Consider the following 19937-nt stretch of genomic DNA (forward strand, 5'->3'; position numbering starts at 1 on the left):
ATACAAGATCAAAAAAGGGGATAAAATACAAAAAATTTAAATACATTTCTTTACAGTAGAATTTTAATGTTGACATTACATTTAGTCACATACATATTTTCATACAAGTCCTGCTCTTCAATGGTTTTATACCATAACTCTCGCCAAATGGCATACATTCACCATTATAGCATTCACCAAATGGCATTCCTGTTTAGTTTTGTATTGGGACATGGGTGGGACAGGGACAGCGAGGGGTGCAGACAACATCCTGTATTATGCTGGACATCATGTTTCAGCATGGTGGTATATAGAATGTTTTTTATCCCACAAATATAATGAGACGCTATGAGCTTCATCTTTCCACATTTCAATAGATGTAGCAAAAATAGCTTAGTTACAGTAACTCCAATGAAGATAAGAGAAGACCTTCACTGTGTCATACACACACACACACACACACACACACACACACACACAGTACACGTCAAAAGTGTGGACACACCTATGCATTCAAGGGTTTTTCTTTATTATTATTTTCTACATTTTAGAATAATAGTGAAGAAATCAAAACTATGAAATAACACATATGGAATCATGTAGTAACAAAAACAGTGTTAAACAAATCAATATATATGTATATATTTTATATACTTCAAAGTGGCCACCATTTGCCTTGATGATAGCTTTGCACACTCTTGGCAAGCTCTCAACCAGCTTCACCTAGAATGCTTTTCCAATAGTCTTGAAGGAGTTCCCACATATGCTCAGCACTTGTTGGCTGCTTTTCCTTCACTCTGCGGTCTAACTCATCCCAAAACATCTCAATTGGGTTGAGGTTGGGTGATTGTGGAGGCCTGGTCATCTGATGCAGCACTCCATCACTCTCCTCCTTTGTCAAATAGCCATTATACAGCCTGGAGGTGTGTTGGGTCATTGTCCTGTTGAAAAACAAATTATAGTCCCACTAAGAGCAAACTAGATGGAATTGTGTATCACTTCAACAGGACAATGACCCAACACACCTCCAGGTGTGGACTGACCTTCATGTCTTAAAGTAATGATGGACTGTCATTTCTCTTTGTTTTTTAGAGTTGTTCTTACCATAATATGGACTGGGTCTTTTACCAAATATTGCTATCTTCTGTATATCACCCTACCTTGTCACAACACAACTGACTGGCTCAAACACATCAAGAAGGAAAGAAATTCCACAAATGAACTTTTAACAAGACACATCTGTTAATTGAAATTAATTCCAGGTGACTACCTCATGAAGCTGAGAGAATGCCAAGAGTGTGCAAAGCTATCATCAAGGCAAAAAGTGTCTACTTTGAAGAAGATATTTTGATTTGTTTAACACTTTTTTGGGGGGATACAATTTCAAAGTTTTGATGTCTTCACTATTACTCTACAATGTAGAAAATAAAACAAAAAAAGGAAAACCCTTGAATGAGTAGGTGTGTCCAAACCTTTTACTGGTACTATATATATATATATATATATATATACACATATACACACACACACACACACACACATACATACATACAGAGAGATATATACTTACAAGAAATACAAATATACGTAGAAGAAACTCAGATCGCAAATTTTTAAATTTAGACAAAACTTCTGACCACTCACCTTTTTCCCCCCAGCAAGGATAGAAACATTAAGCATAGTTGCCCTTCGTCTATATAGTCTCTCTTTGCTTATTACATTCATACCGCAGGTTAAACCAAGACCAGAGGGTGAGAGAGTCATTGGCATCTCTCAGGGAGAGTCCTATAGAGTTCCTAGTGAATCTCAGCCAGGTGTGTCCCTGGCCTGTCGTCAAAGTCATAGTACTAAACCACATTTGGCACTCAGTCAAATATTAGTGTACATCACAGTCATTTACTTTGGCCTACCCAACCTTTATATCAACCAATCAACACATATTATTATCACCATTAACATACAGGTTCAACAGGTTTCAATTGCTCTGGTCTTATTGGACTAGAAGAGCGTTAGCTCAGCATGTGATTGAATGAAAATAATGGACCCCTGTCTGCATCATCGTCAACCACCAGTGGATATTACACATGCATTCAATGGTAAATAAATAAACAAATGGACAAACAAAAACATTTTGAAATACAGTACCAAATCACTGTAACATTCCTTAGATTTTGAGCTACTTTGTTTGTACCTTGGTAATATTATGGAACTAAGTGCATTTTGGACCTAGAGTGGCATTTTGAGGGGCTGTGGAAGGAAAATTACTTATTTTCTCATCATCCCGAGCATTGTAGCAAGCAACGCCACCTTGTGGTGGTCAGGCAGTTGTGATGAAATTACATAAAAGAGTAAAAAACTGTTTGTTTGAATTCAATTCTGGTCAAACTTTATTTTAAGATACACATATTAGCCACTAATTTGTAGTTTATAAGTGTGTATATACGTAGCTCATAAGGCCTTTATTGTGTCTTATTAGCTATACATTAGGCCTCAATTAAGTGGTTTATTATTTAAACATAAGTCATGTGTTACCGGACAATCCTTCATTGTTAATATTTTCTCGCTTTTCAAGGAAAATCCAAATGACAACATTGATATGACAAGATACGGTTCCCAAAAAGTCATTTCTGGACAATATTTCTGGTAACACTTTAGTATAAGGAACACATTTTAAGGTACTATTCCTGTGTACCTTTACAATTAAGTGTCACCAAATTGATAACAATGACTGACTAATGAATATACAGACTGTCAAACCATTAGAAACAGTCCGAACCACTGTATCAGTGCAAACACAGTACACAGAGATGTTTGCCGTATGCCTTCTGACACCTAACCTGGCCCTTTAAAAGGCTTCGACATTCGAAAGCCACACGCTGTCCAGAAAGCTTGGCAACAGTCACTTATGGCACAATTAAGTCAGGTGTTGAGTAAGCGCAAATTTGCTGTATAAGACAATCAAGAAAACAGAAACATACATTTTTTTTCACGTTCTAATCTAAGCATGTATACAATAACAAAGTTCTAATATTGTCAACAGGGGGCCTGAGAGAGGTCTTAGTTCCAATGCTGATTCACATAAAAACAGGGGATCAAATACAACAGACCTGTGGAACCATTAACAACGCACCTCGAACCTCACACACATTGGTCTGAATAAACCTCATCTCCAACAATACATCTCTATTAAACCATTATTGCGAAATGTAAACACCCTTTAAATGTATCACGAAAATATGTGTGCAAACGGATATATCCCTGTCTGAAAAATGTCCACAAACAGTGAGTAGACCTACGTATATCTTTCCATCAGATTAAATAAGCAGTTATGAGGATTACAGTTGCTAGGCCTGTGCTGCACCTTCAGCCACATTACTTCAGATTAGACAGCCAGATTGTAATGAAAACAAGGTTTTGGTATGTGGATTGATCACACCAATCCAAGAGAAATAAGAAATAGAAATGAAAAATGAAAACTTATTTGAATTAAAACACATTTTCATACTGGTAGCCCTGATGCAGTGATCTTGAGTGAATACGAAAATGGTAGTTCCATTTACTAAACAATATGGTAAACAATCCTGCATAGCCACTACCATCCCTACCTCCTCTTACTGTCTGAACTTCTACCTTATAGCAGCATAAAACCACTGGAGTTGTGAAGACTAGATAGATATAACGAATCCGTTGTCTCACTCCGATATGGCTGTCAATGTATAGCCTAGCCTATGAGGTGAAATGTGTCTTTCTTGCCCTTCCTTGTCCAGTTGACCTGGATCAGCTAGACAGATTCATGAGGAGGAGTACAAAGGGTTAACAATATATAAACCCTGACCCTGTTCAGTATGTATCAAGAGTCTCAGAGTGGGAAGGTTCTTGCCTTTTTTCGATCATAATGAATACGATCACATGGACAGGGGAGACCTGATCCGAGATCAGCACTACTACTCTTGATACATACGGCCCTAGACCTCCAAGCTCTTCCCTTTGTTTTTCGACATGTAGGCTAACTCCTTGCCTCTTAGCCCTCAGGTTTTCTATTACACATCCTAATGGCACATTGATTTGATTCATTACGTTCATACAGGTAACAGTAAAGATTTGGCACTTTAATATATTAATACAGTCTTTCTTCTTCAGAATGTAAGGTTATTAATTACAGGCATAACAATGGTATTACAATGGTGTCCCAGACAGTGTGACGATGACTGGTGATACTTTGGTCTCCAAATCACCAACTGGCTAGATTACGAAAAACTGTTTTGTCACATTTTTATGCAAAACAATCACCATATAGACATCTCAATGAATAAATAAATAAATAAATATCCTCAGCCAAACGCTCAATGATATAAGACTTTCCATAAACAGTTAACATTAAACATACTGATATATTCCCCTTTAAAACAGACCCTCAGTTGACAACCCTCAGTTATCAATCTGATACTTACTAAAATAGTCAACCGGTCATTTTTATGAGGTTATTATTAATATCTTTAAGCCATTATCACAGGTTATCAACTTCTTCTCTAAAAAAAAATGTAAGTTGCTATAGGTCTCTATAATGTTAAAAAAAAAAACTACATCCATACAATATTTGGGTCTGTGTGATGACATCACCATCTCAAAGGAGTTTGTCAGATCACAACCTTTCTGTTGCTCCAGATGAGGGATTCGGAACTGTGGGGACTTCAAAGGTAAAAAGTGCAAAGGTAACCATAGTTTAGGAATTAGATATGGATTCTTATTCAAGTGGAATGATATGCAGTCAGAGATGAATTCAATTGTCTCAATAGTTATGTCGTGCGTGTGTGTGTGTGTGTGTGTGTGTGTGCGCGCGGATGTTGGAAATCTATCAACACACTGACTGTTTCATGCTATCAAGGTTACTGTTATTTCCATTTTAGATTCAATTTCAACATGAAAAATGTATGATATTTAATATTGGATTAAGAGAGAAAATCTATTCAACATTTTTTTCTGCTTTGGGGTTTTTTTGGGGGGGGGACTAAAAATATAATACTGGATAGGATGTAAGATTACAATTCCAAAGGATAATGTGCAAACTGTACTGATCTGTACTAATTCCTGAGGGCAGATAGTTATAAATAAATATCATCAACTGTCCTTTCTATCAGTCACGGGGTCAAAAAAGTGCTTGTGAGGTGAAGAATGCACATTATTATAATTCAATTGAGGGAATAACAAACTGTTTTCATGTCAGAAAATGTTCAGTCAATTTTACAATGTAGACCAGTAAACCTGAACTCAATAGGAGCCCATGTTCGTAAACGGGGACGTAAAATCAATCAAACAACACTGAATGATAACGGAATGAGGAACCTAGCTACTTTTTGATGGGCAATACTCTTACATCTAAAAATCAACCATCACTGGTCAAACACAAATTTGGAGACCTGACTCGTCCATTCCTGCTCCCACCCTGAACCAAACCCGGGGCCTTGGCACTCAACGCAACCACCACAAAGCTTTAAAAAAAAAAGAACATTGCCAAAAGGTATAACCAAAAACAACGGTAGCTTAAGGGTTTAACCATAAACCCAGCCAACCACGACCAAGGTTTCTGCTGCTAACTCAGATAGCATCTCACCACAGTCAGAAGGTGACCCACAATAATATGGCAACTTCAAACCAATCTTGCTCCATAAAGTGGAATATGCACAGATAAGTTTTAGTTTGTTTTCTAATTAGGTACCTGTATATGATCCAGCTGGCCAAGACAGGACAGGACAGAACAGGCAGGTGGCTGGATGAGAGTGAGGGGTCCAGTGTGCTGCTGAGTTGCCTATACCTGTCTGTCCAGCCAAGCGCTCCACCCAAACCTGTTTCTCTCTACTCCCTCCCTTCATCTTTCTCCGTCTCTCCTCCTCCTCACTGCATCTACAGAGGCAGGTCTGTGCTGTTGTGGCGAGTCTTTCTCGATGTCCCATCGTCCCGGGGGAGGGCTTTCTGCAGGTTGGACATGGCTGCTGTCTTCTTCAGGTCAATCACAGCGTAGAACTCACTGCGCCGTGGGGCCTGCTGGGGGCCACATTTGAGGGGTGGTAGGCGCTGGTGCTGTGGCTGGGGCTGAGACTGGGCTCCCCCTCCTCCACCCCCCCCGAGGGTCTGGCACGGCGGCTCCGCATCGAGGTCCACCTGGATATAGTTGAGCTGCCTCGACGGGGGCATGTGACCGTGCTCGCAGCCCTCCCCCCGACCAAACCCTCCTCCAGGCCGCCTACGGAAATCAAAGCTGAATATTCGGCCGCCCCGGTCCGGCTGGCGGTGGCAGGGCTGGAGGTGCTGGGGTTGAGGGGGGCAGGCATGTCGCAGCCGGCTGGGCTGGACCTGTACCTGGACCTGCTCTGTGTTGACATAGTTCTGCAGGGCGTCACGGTGGATCCCCCCCCTCCCCAGCCCTTCCTGGTGGTACCCGTTGGGTGTCCCCGGACCCTCCGAAAACTCGTACTCCTCAAAGTCCTCCTCCTCTTCCTCATACTCCTCCTCATCCTGCTCCTCGTCATCCTCGTCCTGCTCCTCGTCTCTCTGCAGGGCACGGTACTCCCATACCGGGGGCAGTGACGGCAGGTTCTCGTAGTTGAGCAGAGCTGTCCGCCGGTGACCACCGCCCATCCCCGCGCCCCGCTCACAGGGGTACCCCTGGGGGAGCAGAGAAGATGGGCCATGGGGGTGCGGGTTGAGGGGATGTGATTGTGGGTGAGAGTGACTGTCTCCGGTGGTGCTGCTGCTGCTGCTGGAGCCCACAGACTGGGACATGCTGCTGGGGCTAAGTCTCAGCCTGCGGCCCCCCCTCAGGCCGTTGATATTCTCGTAGGTGAGCTGGCAGCCCTCCTGGTGTTCGTGGCCAGGGTGCCGGTGCATCACATGGTGGTAGTGAGGGTGGTGATAGGAGTGGGAGTTGTACACGTGCAGAGGAGGCTCGTCCCCCTCTGTCTCTGAACCTGTGGCGCCCTCTACAGGCCGCATGGCGTGTGGATTGTGGCCCCCGTGCCTCTCTCTCTCTCTCTCCAGCAGGTGGCGCTGTGCAGGGGTGGGTCCCAGCATGAATTTGACCTCCTGAGAGGAAGGCTGAAGGAATACCTGGGGTTCCTTGCGTTGTTCCTCAAGGGGACAACAGTGCATGCTGGTCTGCCCACCCCCTGGGACCACGACAGGCATGGCTCCCCGGGTTGACTCGGGGAAGGAAGTGGGCCGCACCTCGGGTAGGGAGTGTACACAGTGTCGACTGGAGAGTTCCCCATCCACAGTAACGGTATTCACATAGGTGTGAGCCTGCAGAAGGAGAGGGAGAAGGAGAGAGCGAGAGAGAGAGAAAAGAGATATTAGCAAGGACTCAGAGATCACCCTTCCCTAGGATATTACCGACATAATGCGAGGTGAAGAGTCAGCAGTGGTTACAGTGCGGCTTGGTTCGGCACTATAATCAGAAAATCATACTATAGATGGTTAGGGGTCAGTCTTACCTGGTCCTCCAGGCCCATGTGGCTGTGGCCGTGGGGGTCGTCAGTTAGAGAGGGCTGGGAGGATTCAGCCCTCATGGGATACCCCGGGTACCCGTTGGGAAAACCCTGGACAGGGAATGCTGGAGCTGAAGACAGAGAACAATACACAGTGTTGAATGGGAGTCTGGGTGAATGAGGTTAGATGTTTTTATGTCTAATGGTGTGTGTGTGTTTCAGGGTCACCGTTAATCGGTAATAGCTGGCTTTTGGCGGGGGAAAAAGTATGAAAAGCCGCTAAATAAAATTGCTGCCGGCCAATTGTTTGGGAGAAGAAGAAAAATCTCCTTGCAAAATAAGACTTTTAAGCCTATTAATTGACAGAAATACCAGGCTATGTAAATTCATTTGACTGGTCATGCTTATCGGTCTATATGTTAATTTTCATAATTTTGTGGAATTAAATTGGTACATACGTGTTTTCGTTAGTTCTTAAGTATCTTATTTATCAAATGCACACAGCATGCAGATATAGAGCCTAGTTTCAGTGGGAAATCTGTCAGACAGCAGGAGAGCTTCTGCTACAGCTCCTCAAACAGATTGTTTGTTGCTGCTGTAGTGAAACGTGCTTTAATAAGCCCAATCATTGCGCAACAATTCTAAATACAATCGCATGTTAAAAACAGTTTTAATGGCCACGATTAAAAAGAGCTACTATTTTTATTTCTCAACTGGTAGCCTAATTGAAGTGTGCTCCCCATTTGCCAATTAAGTGCATCTACAGTGGGGCAAAAAAGTATTTAGTCAGCCACCAATTGTGCAAGTTCTCCCACTTAAAAAGATGAGAGTTGCCTGTAATTTTCATCATAGGTACACTTCAACTATGACAGACAAAATGAGGTAAACAAATCCAGAAAATCACATTGTAGGATTTTTTATGAATTTATTTGCAAATTATGGTGGAAAATAAGTATTTGGTCAATAACAAAAGTTTATCTCAATACTTTGTTATATACCCTTTGTTGGCAATGACAGGTCAAATGTTTTCTGTAAGTCTTCACAAGGTTTTCACACACTGTTGCTGGTATTTTGGCCCATTCCTCCATGCAGATCTCCTCTAGAGCAGTGATGTTTTGGGGATGTTGCTGGGCAACACGGACTTTCAACTCCCTCCAAAGATTTTCTATGGGGTTGAGATCTGGAGACTGGCTAGGCCACTCCAGGACCTTGAAATGATTCTTACAAAGCAACTCCTTCGTTGCCCGGGAGGTGTGTTTGGGATCATTGTCATGCTGAAAGACCCAGCCACGTTGCATCTTCAATTCCCTTGCTGATGGAAGGAGGTTTTCACTCAAAATCTCACGATATATGGCCCCATTCATTTTTTCCTTTACACGGATCAGTCGTCCTGGTCCCTTTGCAGAGAAACAGCCTCAAAGCATGATGTTTCCACCCCCATGCTTCACAGTAGGTATGGTGTTCTTTGGATGCAACTCAGCATTCTTTGTCCTCCAAACACGACGAGTTGAGTTTTTACCAAAAAGTTATATTTTGGTTTCATCTGACCATATGACATTCTCCCAATCTTCTTCTGGCTCATCCAAATTCTCTCTAGCAAACTGGACATGTACTGGCTTAAGCAGGGGGACACGTCTGGCACTGCAGGATTTGAGTCCCTGGCGGCGTAGTGTGTTACTGATGGTAGGCTTTGTTACTTTGGTCCCAGCTCTCTGCAGGTCATTCACTAGGTCCCCCCGTGTGGTTCTGGGATTTTTGCTCACTGTTCTTGTGATCATTTTGACCCCACGGGGTGAGATCTTGCGTGGAGCCCAAGATCGAGGAAGATTATCAGTGGTCTTATATGTCTTCCATTTCCTAATAAATGCTCCCACAGTTGATTTCTTCAAACCAAGATGCTTACCTATTGCAGATTCAGTCTTCCCAGCCTGGTGCAGGTCTACAATTTTGTTTCTGGTGTCCTTTGACAGCTCTTTGGTCTTGGCCATAGTGGAGTTTGGAGTGTGACTGTTTGAGGTTGTGGACAGGTGTCTTTTATACTGATAACAAGTTCAAACAAGCCAGAAATCTTGCTTGTTTGTAGGTGACCAAATACTTATTTTCCACCATAATTTGCAAATAAATTCATAAAAAATCCTACAATGTGATTTTCTGGATTTTTTCCCCCTCATTTTGTCTGTCATAGTTGAAGTGTACCTATGATGAAAATTACAGGCCTCTCTCATCTTTTTAAGTGGGAGAACTTGCACAATTGGTGGCTGACTAAATACTTTTTTGCCCCACTGTATATGCAACGTTACGCAGGCTTCAGTGTGTCACACACCCCTTTGCAACAAGCTGGAGGCAGTAAGCATTTTGAAACCATACACTTATTTGTTTGAAACCTGAATGTTTTACGTCATATTATGAGGCATGTCTTACCTTGCTTCAAAGTAGCCTAGCCAAAATCTGACCATTTCGTGGAGGCAATTATTTTACAAAAAGACTTCCACATTACAACCAGTAACATATTTCTCTCATGTTCTATTGGTTTTCAAATCAACTTTCATTAATTGTCCAGTAGCCAAAGGAACAATCCTAGTCATATTAGCAACCCATGTTATTTGTTAAATCTTTAGATCTCCCCTCTATCTAAATTTAAACGTACAGTTTCGCATTCTAAGTTTCACATGAAATCGCTCGCATGTGCGGCACAGTGTTTTCCTGCAAATGTCTTTCTTTGGCATTATGTGACAAACATTCGCGTGTAGCCTACTGCCATGTGCGCATTGCTGCGCTTATAATGTGAAGAAATTATATTTTAGCAACATTTTAAGCTAAACGTTCTGGTCTGTTGCATCAGCCTCAATTATTTTTTACATTTATTTTTATGTAGCCTGGTTGTATAAATTTGGGATCTATTGTCCCACAACTGTCCCAGAGTCTGTTTGGAATAGGCTATTTCTTTCTTGCACAGAACGACAAGCTGACAAATAGAAGAGGTAAACTTTTCTACCAAGGGGGATAGTAGATTGACATAGGCTAGTGATTTTGCTGTTCGTTACTTGTCTTGTTGGCTGAGGAAATGTGGACAGTTATTCTAACATCTTCAAAGTGCGCATCAGAATTAGGTAGGAAGGACACACGCCATTGCATCCTCGAGTTGCATGTTCTGTTAAGATGAACGACCATAATCTAAATGTGATTTCGGTAATCCTAAGCACCTAATCAGGTTATGCAGCCAATTTCGCAAATGTGAATTTCGCAAATGTCTGGTCAATTAAAATGCTACCGGTCAATTGTCCGGTGCCACATTTTCCTAAAGGAAACCCTGGTGTGTGTCTATGTTTGTGGTGTATTGCACAGACTGATTTGTAATGTAACCTTTGTTTTACCCACAAGTCATTGTACTTTCTACCCTTCCACCTCCTTGTCTGCTCTATCCACCTCCCTCCCTGCCTCTGAACAGGTTGGAGCATGGAAACTGGGTTTGACGCAATAATTTACTGTAAGACATTTCGACACCAGATCCCTGATCTCCGGAATTATTACGGAGTTTTTCCCCCCAAACTATTTTCAAAACATCAAACACATATTCTCAGCTTTAGCGTCACATCTGTCCTGCATTGCAGTGAAATTGCTACACAAACACCTTCACAGCATTCAACAAAAGCAAAGAAGCAATCATGTACTGTATTGATGACGCGCACATGTGTGTACTGGATGTTTGTGTGTGTGTGTGTGTGTGTGTGTTTATATTTGTGTTTGTGCTTACTGTTGGGTGTCTGTGGGGTGCGAGGCATGTCTATCTCTCGTGTGTGTCCGCTGCCGGTCATGATCATAGGCTCCTCCACCACATTGATACTGTTGCACTGCATCAGCTCCTGGAGGAGGTTAAAGATCTCCTCCGCACGAGTACATTTAAACGCAAAGATTCCTGCACGACCACAGAGAAAACACACACATACATGTTTAAGTTACCTTAAATTAATCTAAAACTGTTCCTGACCAAAAAAGAAAACCCAGAAGCAAATGTAGAAGTTATCTGAAACAATTCACTCATTAACAACAACCAACTTTAGGCTTCTAATATAACAGCAGCTATCTAATCAGTTAAGTACAATTCTCCCATTACAATTGTGGTTCATTTTCATACAAAAGTAGAACAAGTAGAGCACTGCATATACACACGTACGTACACACATTTCATAGGGCAACATTTTGTCTATGTAGTGTTAGCTAGGCCAGGTGGTTCGGACTCACCCTGTCCAGTCTGGCAGCGCCGGCCACTCTCGAATGAGAAGAGGTTGGAGTCGTAGCCGTAGCGCCGCAGACACAGGTAGGGCCACCGGATGGCATCCCTCTTGCGCGTGTGCAGGATGAGCTCGGTCTCGGTGAGCTCCATGGTCCCAGAGCCCAACTCATTCCCCTCGTCATCCACATTGGTTACCTGGAAAATACCAAAAAGTACAATCAAGTTATCCCAATCAGGTTTGTGGTCCCACTTTACAACTTATAAAGGCTTTATTTAGTATACATATAGTCTTTGTAAGCACGACATAGATGCAGAGCATAAATATGTGGCTAATTTGTATTTGGAGGTACATTGTCTATAATGCAGACATGAACTGTATGTATACAAAAGGTTAACAGAGCACAGTACAGATATTAAGCATCGTTAGATAGCTGGATAGCTGACTATCCATTGCTCTATGTGAGCCATAATAGCCTGGGGTACAGGATAAAAAAACAGGAAAGAACAGTTCCTCATAACAATAATATACCATGGGCGACACTCTTAGAAAAAAAGCTGCAGTCTAGAACCTAAAAGGTTATTTGGCTATCCCCATAGGAGAACCCTTTGAAGAACCCTTGTTGGTTCCAGGTCGATCGATTAATGGCCGATTAATTAGGGCCGATTTTAAGTTTTCATAACAATTGGAAATCGGTCTTTTGGGGTGCCGATTTTGCAGATTTTTGATTTTTAATACCTTTATTTAACTAGGCAAGTCAGTTAAGAACACATTCTTATTTTCAATGACGGCCTAGGAACGGTGGGTTAACTGCCTTGTTCAGGGGCAGAACGACAGATTTTCACCTTGTCAGCTCAGGGGACCCAATTGCAACCTTACAGTTAACTAGTCCAACGCTCCAACCACCTGCCTCTCATTGCACTCCTCGAGGAGACTGCCTGTTATGCGAATGCAGTAGAAGCCAAGGTAAGTTGCTAGCCAGCTTTAAACTTATCTTATAAAAACCATAAACACCAATGCCTTTCTTAAAATCAATACACAGAAGTATATATTTTTAAACCTGCATATTTAGCTAAAAGAAATCCAGGTTAGCAGGCAATATTAACCAGGTGAAATTGTGTCATTTCTCTTGCGTTCATTGCACGCAGAGTCAGGGTATGTGCAACAGTTTGGGCAGCCTGGCTCATTGAGAACTAATTTGCCAGAATTTTACGTAATTATGACATAACATTGAAGGTTGTGCAATGTAACAAGAATATTTAGACTTAGGGATGTCACCCATTAGATAAAATACCGAACGGTTCCGTATTTCACTGAAATAATAAACGTTTTGTTTTCGAAATGATAGTTTCCGGATTCTACCATATTAATGACCAAAGGCTCGTATTTCCGTGTCTTATTATGTTATAATTAAGTCTATGATTTGATAGAGCAGTCTGACTGAGCGATGGTAGGCAGCAGCAGGCTCGAAAGCATTCATTCAAACAACACTTTCGTGCGTTTTGCCAGCAGCTCTTCGCAAGCACAGCGCTGTTTATGACTTCAAGCCTATCAGCCTAATTAATGGCTGGTGTAACCGATGTGAAATGGCTAGCTAGTTAGCTGGGTGTGCGCTAATAGCGTTTCAAACATCACTCGCTCTGAGACTTGGAGTAGTTATTCCCATTGCTCTGCAAGGGCCGCGGCTTTTGTGGAGCGATGGGTAACGCTGCTTTGAGTGTGGCTGTTGTCGATGTGTTCCTGGTTCGAGCCCAGGTAGGGGTGAGGAGAGGGACGGAAGCTATACTGTTACACTGGCAACACTAAAGTGCCTATAAGAACATCCAATAGTCAATGGTATATGAAATACAAATGGTATAGAGAGAAATAGTCCTATAAATACTATATTAACTGCAACCTAAAACCTCTTACCTTGGAATATTGAAGTATCATGTTAAAAGGTACCACCAACTTTCATATGTTCTCATGTTCTGAGCAAGGAACTCACACGTTAGCTTTTTTACATGGCACATATTGCACTTCTACTTCTCCAATACTTCGTTTTTGCATTATTTAAACAAAATTGAACCTGTTTCATTATTTATTTGAGGCTAAATGGATTTTTATTGATGTATTATATTAAGTTAAAATAAGTGTTCATTCAGTATTGTTGTAATTGTCATTATTACAAATTTTTTAAATTAAATTGTCAGATTAATTGGTATTGGCTTTTTTTGGTCCTCCAATAATCGGTATCGGTGTTGAAAAATCATAATCGGTCGACCTCTATTCCAGGTATAACTCTTTTGGTTCAAATTAGAACCGTTTCGGGTTCCATGTAGAACCCTTTCCACAGAGGGTCCTACATGGAACCAAATATGGTTCTACCTGCAACCAAAAGTGGTTTTACCTGGAAGCAAAAAAGGTTCTCCTATGGGGACAGCCAAAGAACCCTTTTGGCACCCTTTTTTCTAAGAGCGTAGGTAGCTGATACACCACACACTAGGTAGCCAACAGATGAGGGTTTAGAGATTAACCTTGAATTTGGTGAGATGGTTGTCTTGGATGGGGTCTCTGTATAGACAGCTCCAACAGCTCCCCATAGCTTCAGCAGGACAGCTGAAACCTACAGTACAGAGGGAAAGATACAGTAGATAGACATTACCCCATGAACACACACACACACACACACACACACACACAGACACACACACACACAGTATTCCTACCCAGTCCAGGCCATCAGTGGGAGTGATCCCAGCATCAATCCCAGAGTCCTCTGCTGGGTGTCATGGTTGAGAGAGAGCTAGTAGGTTTGATGGAAATCTTCAACAGGAGCAGTATTTTCTCCCTCCTGCAAGAGAGGAGAGTAACATGGTTAAAGAATGCAAAGAAGGTTTACTACTGGGCGTGTATTCATAAAGTGTCTCAGAGTAGGAGTGCTCATCTAGGATCATGCACCCCTCTAATCAATAATGATCTAAAAAGCTAAACTGATCCTAGATCAGAGCTCCTACTCTTAGACACCTTATGAATATGTGCCCAGGTTTACAATATACAGTACCAGTGAAAAGTTTGGACACACCTACTCATTCAAGTGTTTTTCTATATTTTTTACTAATTTCTACATTGAAGAACAAATAGTGAAGACATCAAAAAGATTTAATAACACATCTGGAATCATGTAGCAACCAAAAGAAGTGTTTAATATTTGAGATTCTTCAAAAGTAGCCACTTTTTGCCTCGATAGTTTTGCACTCTTGGCATTCTCTCAACCAGCTTCATGAGGTAGTCACCTGGAATGCATCTCAATTAACAGGTGTGCCTTGTTAGTTTGTGGAATTTCTTTCCTTCTTAATGTATTTGAGCCAATCAGTTGTGTTGTGACAAGGTAGGGGTGGTATACAGAAGTTAGCCGTATTTGGCAAAAGACCAAGTCTATATTATGGCAATAACCGCTCAAATAAGCAAAGAGAAATGAAAGTCCAACATTACTTTGAGACATAAAGGTCAGTCAATCCGGGAACATTTTAAGAACTTATAAAGTTTCTACAAGTGCAGTCGCAAAAACCTTCAAGCACTATGTTGAAACTGGCTCTCATGAGGACCGCCACAGGAAAGGAAGACCCAGAGTTACCTCTGCTGCAGAGGATAAATTCATTAGAATAAGTGCACTTCATATTACAGCCCAAATAAATGTTTCACAGAGTTCAAGTAACAGACACATGCCAACATCAACTGTTCAGAGGAGACTGCGTGAATCAGGCCTTCATGGTTGAGTCACGCAGTCTTCATGGTAAAGTCCATGGAGAATAAGAACACCTCCTCCCAGCTGCCCACTGCACTGAAGATAGGAAACACTGTCACCACTGATAAATCCACCATAATTGAGAATTTCAATAAGCATTTTTCTACGGCTGGCCATGCTTTCCACCTGGCTACTCCTACCCCGGTCAACAGCACTGCACCCCCAACAGCAACTCGCCCAAGCCTTCCCCATTTCTCCTTCTCCCAAATCCATTCAGCTGATGTTCTGAAAGAGCTGCAAAATCTGGACCCCTACAAATCAGCCGGGCTAGACAATCTGGACCCTTTCTTTCTAAAATGATCTGCCGAAATTGTTGCCACCCCTATTACTAGCCTGTTCAACCTCTCTTTCGTGTCGTCTGAGATTCCCAAAGATTGGAAAGCAGCTGCGGTCATCCCCCTCTTCAAAGGGGGACACTCTTGACCCAAACTGCTACAGACCTATATCTATCCTACCGTGCCTTTCTAAGGTCTTCGAAAGCCAAGTCAACAAACAGATTACCGACCATTTCGAATCTCACCATACCTTCTCTGCTATGCAATCTGGTTTCAGAGCTGGTCATGGGTGCACCTCAGCCACGCTCAAGGTCCTAAACGATATCTTAACCGCCATCGATAAGAAACATTACTGTGCAGCCGTATTCATTGATCTGGCCAAGGCTTTCGACTCTGTCAATCACCACATCCTCATCGGCAGACTCGGCAGCCTTGGTTTCTCAAATGATTGCCTCGCCTGGTTCACCAACTACTTCTCTGATAGAGTTCAGTGTGTCAAATCGGAGGGTCTGCTGTCCGGACCTCTGGCAGTCTCTATGGGGGTGCCACAGGGTTCAATTCTTGGACCGACTCTCTTCTCTGTATACATCAATGAGGTCGCTCTTGCTGCTGGTGAGTCTCTGATCCACCTCTACGCAGACGACACCATTCTGTATACTTCCGGCCCTTCTTTGGACACTGTGTTAACAACCCTCCAGGCAAGCTTCAATGCCATACAACTCTCCTTCCGTGGCCTCCAATTGCTCTTAAATACAAGTAAAACTAAATGCATGCTCTTCAACCAATCGCTACCTGCACCTACCCGCCTGTCCAACATCACTACTCTGGACGGCTCTGACTTAGAATACGTGGACAACTACAAATACTTAGGTGTCTGGTTAGACTGTAAACTCTCCTTCCAGACCCATATCAAACATCTCCAATCCAAAGTTAAATCTAGAATTGGCTTCCTATTTCGCAACAAAGCATCCTTCACTCATGCTGCCAAACATACCCTTGTAAAACTGACCATCCTACCAATCCTCGACTTTGGCGATGTCATTTACAAAATAGCCTCCAATACCCTACTCAACAAATTGGATGCAGTCTATCACAGTGCAATCCGTTTTGTCACCAAAGCCCCATATACTACCCACCATTGCGACCTGTACGCTCTCGTTGGCTGGCCCTCGCTTCATACTCGTCGCCAAACCCACTGGCTCCATGTCATCTACAAGACCCTGCTAGGTAAAGTCCCCCCTTATCTCAGCTCGCTGGTCACCATAGCATCTCCCACCTGTAGCACACACTCCAGCAGGTATATCTCTCTAGTCACCCCCAAAACCAATTCTTTCTTTGGCTGCCTCTCCTTCCAGTTCTCTGCTGCCAATGACTGGAACGAACTACAAAAATCTCTGAAACTGGAAACACTTATCTCCCTCACTAGCTTTAAGCACCAACTGTCAGAGCAGCTCACAGATTACTGCACCTGTACATAGCCCACCTATAATTTAGCCCAAACAACTACCTCTTTCCCAACTGTATTTAATTTTAATTTATTTATTTATTTTGCTCCTTTGCACCCCATTATTTTTATTTCTACTTTGCACATTCTTCCATTGCAAAACTACCATTCCAGTGTTTTACTTGCTATATTGTATTTACTTTGCCACCATGGCCTTTTTTGCCTTTACCTCCCTTCTCACCTCATTTGCTCACATTGTATATAGACTTGTTTATACTGTATTATTGACTGTATGTTTGTTTTACTCCATGTGTAACTCTGTGTTGTTGTATCTGTCGAACTGCTTTGCTTTATCTTGGCCAGGTCGCAATTGTAAATGAGAACTTGTTCTCAACTTGCCTACCTGGTTAAATAAAGGTAAAATAAAATAAATAAATAAATGGTCTGCTGAGTCCAACATTTGAGACTTTTGGTTCCAACCACCTTTCTCTCTGTGTGACGCAGAGTAGGTGAACAGATGATCTCTACATGTGTGTTTCCCACCGTGAAGCATGGAGTTAATGGTGTGATGGTGTGGGGTGCTTTGCTGGTGACACTGTCAGTGATTTATTTAGAATTCAAGGCACCCTTAACCAGCATGGCTACCACAGCATTCTGCAGTGATACGCCATCCCATCTGGTTTATGCTTAGTGAACCAGACTATAATTTGTTTTTCAAAAGGACAATGACCCAACACACCTCCAGGCTGTGTAATGGCTATTTGACCAAGAAGGAGAGTGATGGAGTGCTGCATCAGATGTCCTGGCCTCCACAATTACCTGACCTCAACCCAATTGAAATGGTTTGGGATGAGTTGGACTACAGAGTGAAGGAAAAGCAGCCAACGAGTGCTCAGCATATGTGCGAACTCCTTCAAGACTGTTGGAAAAGCATTCCAGGTGAAGCTGGTTGAGAGAATGCCAAGAGTGTGCAAAGCTGTCATCAAGGCAAAATGAAGCTACTTTGAAGAAACTCAAATATAAAATATATTCAGATTTATTTCACATTTTTTTGATTACTACATGATTCCATATGTGTTATTTCATAGTTTTGATGTCTTCATTATTATTCTACAATGTAGAAAATAGTCAAATAAAGAAAAACCCTTGAATGAGTAGGTGTGTCCAAACTTTTGACTGGTACTGTATATATATTTTTTTCATTACCAAAGTGAAGTTTGAGTAAAACAACAAGTCTATCACCCAAACTATGAGTATGAAGTCGACTAGGCCTAATTCATCACCTGTATACCATAAATAAATGAGGACAAAATTATCCAAGATAAAACCAGACATGTTGGTCATAAATCCAAAGCCTTTAGAGTAGTCTGGTGTCACCCTTGGGAACAGAGATAAATAATAGCATGTCAGCTGGCCCAGATATGGGTATTTCCACTACTATGATGCATCATGTATTTTAATTGATGGTCATGTTGCATTTGCTACATTAACATGTTTATTAGGCCTACCATGTTATAACTTCAGAAGCTGTCAATATGTCTTACCTGCCCCTAATATGAGACAAATGCTTTGATCGTTCACACACGTGATTTCTGTTAGGGCTTACATACAACATGTACACAAAATATAGACTACTGTAATCATTTGTGGTGTTTATTAATAACATAAGTAGCCTCTATCACGGTGCTGACATACGCGATCCTGTCCTGATGTGATATAGGTTCTACCCTGTATTATTAAGCGGGAGGAAAACGTCATTCCTTTTCAAAAGAGATGCTTATAGCCATAATCAATATGCCACTTAATATTATTGATTTCATTTCGGCATCCAGACACTAAGAAAACACAACGCATGGGGATAAATTTTTTAAAAAATACAATGAATCGAGACTTCGCCATACAAACGCACGATGACACCGACTGCATTCATCAATTTACAGCGCAACAGACGAACAGGTTTGATTGTAACATAACAGTTTTTTTTGTGTATGAAACACTGCACTGACATTGTTTGTCTGTGAAAATGGGAGGGGAAACATATGAGAAAGCCATATCGCAGATATAACAGGTTTACTAGCTAAAGGAAACATATAGCAGCGGTTGCGACTCACATGTTTGACAAGGATTGTTAGGCTGGCTATACGAATCGGGAACGATCAAGGCTGCAAATTGTTGTCATCGGCGGCTGCGAGAGTTGGTCCGCTAGGATTCGGTTTCTGATGCTATTGGATATGACACTTGCTTAATAAGAAAGGAAAATCAATTACGTGAAATTAAAGCAATAAACTGTTGTTGTTTTTTCCCCTTTACGCCCCCTGCTGCAGCACGGGCCTCTCTTTGACATTTCCCGACCACCGGGTTGAGAGTTCACAATCAGACAACGAGGTTTTGTGGAGCGACAAGAAGGTATAGAACGCTGGAGGACTGAATGTGATGCTGAAGGTATAAATATGGTTTTCTATAGGACGATGAGTTACTGTAGGTGGAGCAAATCATCCCAGTATGATCAGAAGAGGGCTTTCCATCCATATCCTAATGCTCTTGTGAGCACTGAGTCACGAACCATTCCAATCTTCCATGAGAAGAATAATGAGAAAAAAAACATGCTTCATAGTTTGAAGGTAATTTACTTTTACCTAATTCATCACCAGGTGTACGCTACTGGACCATGCTGGTTTTTATAGGCCTAAAGGGACTAATATCACTGCCCTTCAACCTTATATTTTATTATGTTCTATT

The 19937-nt window shown here is 42.0% G+C and overlaps 1 protein-coding gene across 1 annotated transcript; it reads right to left on the minus strand.

The window, feature by feature from the left end:
• Positions 1 to 1494: 1494 nt before the first annotated feature.
• frs3 (fibroblast growth factor receptor substrate 3) lies at positions 1495 to 19557 on the minus strand. Its single transcript, XM_024374310.2, has 7 exons — positions 19310 to 19557; positions 14401 to 14525; positions 14209 to 14297; positions 11703 to 11889; positions 11215 to 11376; positions 7467 to 7591; positions 1495 to 7275 (listed from the first exon to the last, which is right to left on the minus strand). The coding sequence occupies exons 3-7, from the start codon at positions 14272 to 14274 to the stop codon at positions 5881 to 5883; spliced, it is 1935 nt and encodes a 644-aa protein (XP_024230078.1). The 5' UTR covers positions 14275 to 14297; positions 14401 to 14525; positions 19310 to 19557; the 3' UTR covers positions 1495 to 5880.
• Between the last annotated feature and the right edge of the window lie 380 nt (positions 19558 to 19937).

This window comes from Oncorhynchus tshawytscha, linkage group LG02 (assembly GCF_018296145.1).
Source record: "Oncorhynchus tshawytscha isolate Ot180627B linkage group LG02, Otsh_v2.0, whole genome shotgun sequence".
Taxonomy (NCBI): Eukaryota; Metazoa; Chordata; class Actinopteri; order Salmoniformes; family Salmonidae; genus Oncorhynchus; species Oncorhynchus tshawytscha.